Genomic DNA, 8,896 nt, shown 5'->3' with positions numbered 1-8,896 from the left:
TCAATTGCACACATCCACAATCTTTCTTTACAATTTTTTTGTGCACTGATTTTTGAATACATAAACACTGCTGCCAAATTAGAACAAATTATAATATCATCCTATTTAACATGTAATATCTAAAAATAATCCAAAACTCAGTTCTCAGCCCCACATTAACAGCTATAGGACTTATTAGGAAATGTTGCACTGCTTTGTCTCTGAGGTCTAATTTTACATAAAAGTCCCTTACATTGTTGTGCTCATTTTAAATCAATTTTATTTGTTTGCTAGCAATGGTAATTAAATCAACAGTAGAAATGTGTGAGCACACTTGTGTGGCCAAGTATTTTCATCTATAGCAATATATAGCAATATATATATATATATATATATATATATATATATATATCAAAAGTGAATTCTGATTTTCTTTTAATTGCTGTGGACATTTAGGCTGATGTGTAACAATAATTATTAATCTTGTGAATGTGATATAAAAACTTAATGAAACGCATTAAATACATAACAAGAAGGCAATCTAAGGAAATTGCATGAATTTTTGATGCTTGGGCATTTATCTCAAGGTGAACACATTACTAATCTCAAAAATATAGTTTTTAATTATCTTTGTTTGCAGTTCATTTTGAAGGGATATAGATGGCAGATTACAGTAGAATTTGGCCTGAGTTTATGACAGACCACAGCATATTCAGACATGACCAAAATGACTTTTGCAGGAGCCTAAAGGACTGTAGAGGAATGTACTATGAACTTCTACAAGGGAACAGCACAATATAAATAATACAAATTAAAAAAAAATATATCAAAAGTTCATAGTGGGAAAAGGGAAGTGACCAGGGTTGGCGTTGGTGACGCTGTTAATTTTTATTCATAAACTTCACAAAAAACCATTAAAGGCCCAATTTTAATTCTGAGAAGAGCAGTGTCAGAGTCTCCGTCCGTTTCTCTCTCTCTCACCATATTTTCCAGCCTCTCTTTTAACAGGTCTCTCCAGGTCCAGGCGAATTACTGCAATAAGACACAGGTGTTCATCATTTTACACTTACCCCACTTACTCACCTCTCGTCTCCGGACCTTCTCTCCCACTGCAGACTTTGCTGAACCACGCCCCCCTTGTCACATGCATCTTCTAACTAAACTCCTTATACATTTCCTTATAAAGATCTTATAAATTTTATTATAGGTTTTCTTTTTAATTTTTTTAATATATATATATATATATATATATATATATATATATATATATATATATATATATATATATATATATATAAATACTATTAAAAGTCAAGTCGGCAGATGCTACGAGGACTTGCAGGCCTGTAATACGCTAAGGCCGGAGTGGACTGATGGTCAGTCCGCCAGACGCAAAGCTGCCTGAGAACAACAGGGTGGCCATCACAGGAGTTGTTTTCTGAGGTTCTTTGTGTTTTACTTCGTGTACTGAAAAAAAAGATAAATCGGCATTTTTTGTCTAAATACTTTACATTTAGAGAAAATTTATCTTAAGTTCATGGCGACGGATGATCAAACTAAACCAACAAAAAGCTTAACTAGTCTTATTCGCCGTACCTTAAACCAGTCGTGGAGATGCATCTCGTCCAGACTGAGTCTCTTCTGTGGATCCTGATGCAGACAATCACAAATCATCTGGCAGCATTCTGTGAAGAGGAAAAAAGAGAGAGATGTTTGATTATAAACGTTTAATTTACACCTGCTCTCTGTCAAGCCATGGGTCTTTTTTGTATGATTTAGAATTCAAATGGTCCTTCTATGTTGTTTGATGAAGATCTCACCATGTGTCAGGATGAGCCTGACCCAGCTTTTCTGACTGATCAAGCTCACATCGAGGTATGTGGGAAAATGGCCGCACACCATTACGAACAGAAGAATCCCAAGAGTCCACACTGTGGTCGGCTTTGCATGGCACATGCCTTTGGCTTCGAACTCAGGTGGACAGTATGTTCTCGTGCCTGCAGGAAAGATGTCTGATGTTTAATCAATGACGGCAGCATGTTGAGTGCATATAAGATGTGTTTCTGTGAGATAATTAATAAAGCACTTCATAACACATACCACTAAAGGATTTGAAGGCAGATTTCTTCATGACTGCACCACACCCGAAGTCAATTAATTTGACCTCCATGGTGTCCTGGTTCACCAGAAGGTTTTGTAGTTTTATGTCATGATGGAAGACGCCACGATCACAGCAAGTTTTAGCGGCTTCAATGACTTGCAACATAATACATCGTGCCTTGCCCTCATCAAGGCTTCCTCCACAGAGTTTCAAAAAACTAAACAAATCCACACAAGGCACTGGTCGCTCCATGACTATCACGTAGTGATCTTTGTCATCCTCCCAGTCAAGCAGCTTAATGATCTGGGAAACGCTGGGTCCATTGTTGGCCATGAGCATCAGGCCAATCTCCATTGGCAGACGTTTGAGATGACCAGGCTAACAGACAGAAAATTGTTCACAAATCAAAATGGTTTGCCTACTGAAAGCTCATTTTTAGTCTGATTAACATTAATATAAGATGTTATAGATTGAAAACAATTACTAAAAGGCAATAACACAGAGAGTGCAGTATACTCACCACTCTGATAGATGTCGTGGTTGGCATCTTATTTGAAAACTTTATAGCCACCTGATCAACAAAACAAAGAATTAACAATTAGCATGTGCTGCGTACAGTCATAAACAATGAATGCAGAGTTTTGACAGTAAAACAACAAAAAAATTTAAACCTGAAGTCCATCCTTGCGGCGGGTCCCTTCATACACAAAGCCAAACCCTCCTTCACCCAGCTTGCAGCCGATTTCATATTGCCTGCAAATACGGCCTGTTAACAGACAAACAATAGTATGAAATACAATTATATACATTTTTTAAAATAAGTTATGATAACATTTTCAGCCATTTATTAATCTTACTCTTGTCCAGGACGCTGTGTTCCTGCTGTTCCTTAGCAGCAAGGAGGTCTTCAGGAGTTGGATCTATAATAGGAATCAAATCAAATAAACAATGAGTTAAATATTACACACACAAACTAATGTGGTTCTTCCTTTAGGAACGTTTATGAATTGACATCCCAAAAAAATAACATATCTAAACTGTTTCAGCCCATTCACACCAAGAATGATAACTATAAAGATAACGTTATTTGCGTCCACACCAGCGGACATTATTGTTAAACTCTCAAGTTCGTCACAGCAGGATTGATTCTGATTGGCTGTCAGTGATTTTATAATTCATCAGCTGGAAAAAAAGAAAATTTGTTCTGAAAGTGATTCCAACGATATTGTTTCTCTTTTTCATTATAGCTGCGGTGTGAACTCTGCTGAACTTTTTTAATTTTTAGAACTATATCTGTATCATTATCTTTGTAGTTATCGGCCTTGTTGTGAACAGGCATTTACTCTAAAATGTTTGGTGTGATAATGTTAGCAGTGTTTTTCTTTTCCTTAATTATGTTTCTGTAATTGAAGAATCAGTCATTTATCAATATTTGCATCATCATGACATGTTTTTGTGACTGTACCATCGCTATCTCTCCACTGTGTTCCCGCCTCTTTCCAGCATTTCTCCTCGGCTTCGGACAGATTATATCTTCCAGCTCCACTGCAAGGAAAGTGATGAGCGGCCCACTTCCAGAAGCTCTTCTTCTTCTTCTCCTCCTCCTCCTCTCTCCCTTCATCAATCTCAGCAGCACTAACAGACAGAGGAGGATGATGGCTCTCTGACGTGATGGGGCCGTCTTTAGGATGTACACAGAGTTCACTCTGGTCTATTAACAGACAAACAATTGTGGTAAATATGAAATACAAGTTTACATGTTAATTTGATCCAGTACAAAATAAATCATAATAACATTTCCTAATTCTCATATATGTATTAATCTTACTCTTGTCCAATACGCTGTGTTTCTGCTGTTCTTCAACATCAAGGAGGTCTCCAGGAGCTGGATCTATAATATCAATTAAATAAAAATAAATTAATTAATTAAAAAAAAAAGAGTAAAATATGACATACTCAAATTATGTCTGTTCTTGATTTAGGAGTAGGTCTGAATTGAATTTATATCCTACAATTTAAACTCAAACTTAAATAAATATAAATATATGTTTCCTGTTACTCTAAAATGTTTGGTGTGATAATTACAGCAGTGTTTTGGGATCGTGATAATTTTTATAATTATTTTATGTTATAATAATGATAATAGGGAATAACAGAAACTCTTGTTACTGAATATTCAGTGATTTATCAGTTTTTGATGTGAGTGTACCATCGTTATCTCTCCACTGTGTTTCTGCCTCTATCCCGTATTTCTCCTCAGCTTTGGCCAGGTCATATGTTCCCTTTCTGCGGGAAACAAAGTGAAGAGCGGCCCACTTCCAGAAGCTCTTCATCTTTCTCCCTACATCGGTCTCAAGAGCACCAACCGTCGCCGGTTGACGGTTCTCCGTCATGATGGGGGAGTCTTTGGGGTGTACACAGGGTTCTCGTACACTCTCCAAACCAGTCGCTTTTTTTAGTCTAGAAAGCAGTCCCATGATAACACCGTTTGTCAGTCGCTAACAGTCGCTACCAAGTACGTTACTCTCGAGACTCCAAAGTACAAAATCAGCAGAGTTTCGTGGCTTTAAATACCTTCAACGGCGAAGTGTGACGTCATAAAGGCTCGCGCGGAATGGAATACAAAAAAAAACAAAAAAAAACAAAAACTAAACTGGTCCTTTCCAACGATAACATTCATATCCAGTGAAGTTTACTAACGATATAATTTCATACACATTACAGTGACATAAGATAAAACAGAAATATGAGAAAATAGAAACCTTGTATATTTGTGTAAACACAGCGGGTTAATGTTAAGTTGGAAATCACAACAATCTTAAAGTGACAGCGACCTTAAACGCGCAGTATGGAATTTTTGGCCACCAGGGGTCACTCAATCAAAATAATAACATAAGACGTACTTTGATGACGTCGGGAAAGAGCGTAAGGCTCATGGGAGTTTTTGTTCATTGGAACACGCGCTCTGTCGCTCCCTATCATTCCTCACTCATTCTAACTTAGTATTTTGACAATCACGTCTTTTCGAACTGAGAGACGGTTTCAACGGCAACAACATAAACAAACGTTACTGTGCATGAGCGCTTTTGTGGACCTAACTTAACTTCCGGTAGACTTCCAAATAGAATCAATAACAACAGCCAAGTCCCTCTAGAGTAGATATTTTTTGATAACAAACAAAATGTTTGCTGCGTGGATCAGGCGGACTTAATGAAAATGCTAATTCATTATTTGCCAACAGAGATGTTTTAAAGCATAGACATAAAGCGCGAGAAATAGAGGTTTCCCCAGTAACAGCTGTAAACGAAGCAGAGCTGGTACTCTCATACGCTGCTATCAGGCATATAACATGCAAGTCTACCTTCAGAAATACAACGATATAAAAACACCTGGCTCGCTTTGATATTTAAACATATAAATGTAAAGAATTATTATTATGAAACGTGCAGTAAGTAACGTTACTCATGTTTATTCAATGAAGCCTTTTTGAAAAAAGATCAGTTTTAAAATTGTGGCGAGTCTCCAAAAATAAATAAATGTATGGGCAACACACCCCGCAGCACAAACACCTAAGCCCAACTTCAGTCTACTCATCACCTTGACTTTTGAAGCTACTTTATTCAGCTATATATAGAACAAATGTAGATTTACATGAGAGCTAGTCCGTCTGCGTTTTACACAAGACATCATATCGTTTTACAAAATATACGGATAGATACAGTTAGCTGAATGGATGCATACCTGTTTATCAGAATGCAAGCGAGTTCGGCATCTCTCTGTAGTTTCAGCTTGTCACGAAGCTCTCTCTATCTTGGAAATGCAACTCCAATATTTACCTGTGTCTTGTAGCTTCTCTTGTCCCAAAACCATCTCGGGTCATTTATTTCACCCATGCGTTTGCGCTTCACAGAACGTGCAGGCAAAGCATAATCATGATCCATAACTAAGTTATTGATTGAGGTTTAAATACGAATATAAATATAAAATTAATAGACTCAATCAAGGCTACTATTTTTTCTTCTCGTCTTTGTTTCTGTTCACTTTTGTATTTGGCGGTTCCGCAGGAAGTTAGATAAACTAGAGGGGTCAAAGTTTATATGACGTCATAGACGGGCGACAAAACGGAGATAAAGAAACGTGCCGTGTCTTCTAATTAAACTATAATATTCTCCGGATTTGAAAGTTCGTGGAAACTGTCGGGATGATGTAAGTACACAACTAAAAAATATATATAACATAGATATAGTGATTTCTGCTATTTTTAAAGCAGAAAAATTACATATTGCACCTTTAAATACCCTCTCCTGTCTGTGTCAAGAAAAGTCACAGTGATTTTGTCTGAGTAACTTTAATAGCTTTAATAATTCGTACAGTGAAGACTTTTTATTTTATTTTTGGAATTATTTTAGCTATTTCATCAAGCCCTAACTTTGCTGTAAAAATACACAGTATTTGGAAAGATACATGGCACGAGTCCAAATCGTCATGATGATTGCCACTTGTAGCCATGTTTATTCATTTAAAATGATAATGTGTACTATGACCTTTCGCTGACCCTCTTTGACCTGTATAATGGGCTAGTTGCATATCTCCGCCATCTTGGTTCCCTATCATAGGTCACTTCGATGCTGCGGTGACGTCACCACGTATGGGAACACCTCCGGTGTGACGAATGTCTGAAGCCCTATACCATCCCGCCAATCCTATTGGCCAAATGGCGCATAGCACCACCCTACGCATGCGCACGCATGATATACCTGGGTGCAGCGCGCCATTTCGCTCAGATTTCATTCCTTCAGGAATAGCGAATCATCTGTGCCCTATCATCTCGCGCAGTGTTGAGTACTCGAGACTCGGACTCGGTCTTGGACTCGGTCTCGAGACCGTATTTTAATGGTCTCGGTCTTGTCATGGACTCGTGTGCATTTTGACTCGGTATTGACTCGGACTCGAACATATTAGGAATCGAACTTATGCCCGAGTCCACTCGAGTCCCAATCAAAATATTTCATGATTATTACTGTATGTTAATGTTTATTTAAATTGATGTATGATTGACACATCCAATGACTGGTGATTTTCTTTTGACGTGAGACGTTAGGCCAGCAACACACTGGATGCGTGGCGCAAGCGCCTCAGCTGCGTGGCATGTCTGTTTTTAATTCGGCTCCCATGTTAACAGGTTAGATCTTGCAGACTGCCTGCGTGAGACGCGCGGAAAACCCGTGCATGCTAGAAATAGAACCGACGCCTATTTTTCACGCGACACGCGTGCATGTTGGAAGCGTTTCAAGGCAAAATATACTAGGAAAATATGTTTATATGTCATTTTGTACACAAATACATATTAATTCATGACATTTTGATATTTGAAAGTCTATAGGTTGACATAAATTCAGATATAAATGTAATTTAAAAAGTAAATTAATAATGATCGATTTTCAAATATTGCACCTGTCAAACATACTCTATTTTGCCGTCAATACTGTTGACGGTGTCTTATCAGTAGGTGTGTAAAAAAAAAAAAAATTGATCTTGTTGTCATGAAGACAAGAGCCTGGTTTTTTGGCGGCCTCCCTCTATGTCACCTACAGCCGCAGCAGCGCGCCAAGCGCCGCGTTCAGGCACGCTTCTGGTGTGTAAACACACAGAAAACGCGAAGCAGCCACCACGCTTCTGGCACGCAGTAGAGACGCCACGCAGCCAGTGTGTCACCGGCCTTAAGTTACCCTCCTGACATCCGCCTGTAGTGATCCCGCCTTCCAGGAAGCCACATTGCTACATTATTTCTCTCAACTGTGTTATTTTTACAAAGTAGGACAAAATGGTCACAGAAAAAAAACAAATATTGTTTAATTGAATTATATAATGAATACAGACACAGACTGACTGTCTCAACACTAAACATCTCCCCCTCAAAAACAATGTCTGACAGAATGCATTGAACTTATATTGCATTTAATCCAGCTTTCTTCCTCTGGCACATACACACTTTTGGATGAAATTTTCCTGGACAGTCAGTCGGCTCTTGTGTGTATGCCCTCAGTAACTAAAAAAAAACTTCGACTAGTGTGTATTTTACCCTGCATTAAAACGCACCATCCAGGGAAATTAGCATTAGATTATCCGTTGCTGTTACAGAAAGTGATAAAATGGTAACTGTTGTCAGTCCCCGCTTCCTCTGCGCCAGTAGAGAGAGTTTTTAGTTGGGGTGGATTGATCATGAGACCACATCGTGCTTGGTTGGGTAGCTGGATGGTCTCCTCACTTATTTTTTTGAAAAGTAATTATGCCCATCTGTAATCTTCACAACATCTAAAGTGCACATAATCCAATACATTGTAAGGATATTAGCAGTCATTAGTTAAGCTTCAAGGTTAAAAGTTATGTAAAAGCTGTTACAGTTGAACATTTACAGGAATAGTGGTACAGTAATGTTACTTGTACTAGAAGTGTTATGTAGAATTACAATATAGAGTTGTACAGTAATATTATGTGTACTAGAAAGGTTATATGGATGTGTATAGTGGTACAACGATGTTATGTGAAAATGAGCACTTAATATTGACAAGTAACACTTCATAATACTAATAAAATTACCTTTACACCACATACTATGTGGCCCTTTTAACCTTTATTGTTTCCACCAAACATTTGACATACTCTTGAAGATTTCTTTAGGTCTTGTCTCAGACCCAATCTCTCTGGTCTCGGTCTTGACTCGGACTCGACCCTTTCTGAACTCGGTCTTGACTCGGACTCGACCCTCTCTGGACTCGATCTTGACTCGGACTCGACCCTCTCTGGACTCGATCT

General features: G+C 38.1%; 1 protein-coding gene across 3 annotated transcripts; it reads right to left on the bottom strand.

The window, feature by feature from the left end:
- Positions 1-545: 545 nt before the first annotated feature.
- Positions 546-4,720, bottom strand: LOC113092141 (serine/threonine-protein kinase pim-2-like). Of its 3 annotated transcripts, XM_026257749.1 has the most exons (11): positions 4,655-4,720; positions 4,290-4,540; positions 3,909-3,971; positions 3,546-3,791; positions 2,938-3,000; positions 2,752-2,846; positions 2,601-2,651; positions 2,080-2,458; positions 1,800-1,976; positions 1,576-1,664; positions 1,289-1,446 (listed from the first exon to the last, which is right to left on the bottom strand). In XM_026257749.1, exons 2-11 carry the CDS (start codon positions 4,471-4,473, stop codon positions 1,435-1,437), a joined length of 1,359 nt encoding a protein of 452 aa, XP_026113534.1. In that variant the 5' UTR covers positions 4,474-4,540; positions 4,655-4,720; the 3' UTR covers positions 1,289-1,434. The 3 variants fall into 3 exon arrangements, with proteins under 3 accessions (XP_026113533.1, XP_026113534.1, XP_026113531.1); XM_026257748.1 differs by lacking the exons at positions 1,289-1,446; positions 4,655-4,720 and adding an exon at positions 546-1,011 and having other exon boundaries at positions 4,290-4,648; XM_026257746.1 differs by lacking the exon at positions 4,655-4,720 and having other exon boundaries at positions 4,290-4,648.
- Positions 4,721-8,896: the final 4,176 nt, after the last annotated feature.

Source organism: Carassius auratus, unplaced genomic scaffold (genome assembly GCF_003368295.1).
Source record: "Carassius auratus strain Wakin unplaced genomic scaffold, ASM336829v1 scaf_tig00214480, whole genome shotgun sequence".
Classification (NCBI taxonomy): domain Eukaryota; kingdom Metazoa; phylum Chordata; class Actinopteri; order Cypriniformes; family Cyprinidae; genus Carassius; species Carassius auratus.
Note: the sequence above shows the minus strand (reverse complement) of the source record. Positions and strands in the feature narration are given on the sequence as shown.

What these genes read in the sequence shown, in the direction of transcription:
- LOC113092141 (XM_026257746.1), bottom strand. Translation starts at nt 4,557, where the DNA reads ATGGGACTGCTTTCTAGACTAAAAAAAGCGACTGGTTTGGAGAGTGTA. An exon ending in ACACAGCGTATTGGACAAGA is followed by an intron (nt 3,792 to 3,908) that starts GTAAGATTAATA and finishes GTCTGTTAATAG; the next exon opens with ACCAGAGTGAACTCTGTGTA. An exon ending in GCCGCAAGGATGGACTTCAG is followed by an intron (nt 2,652 to 2,751) that starts GTTTAAATTTTT and finishes TTTGTTGATCAG; the next exon opens with GTGGCTATAAAGTTTTCAAA.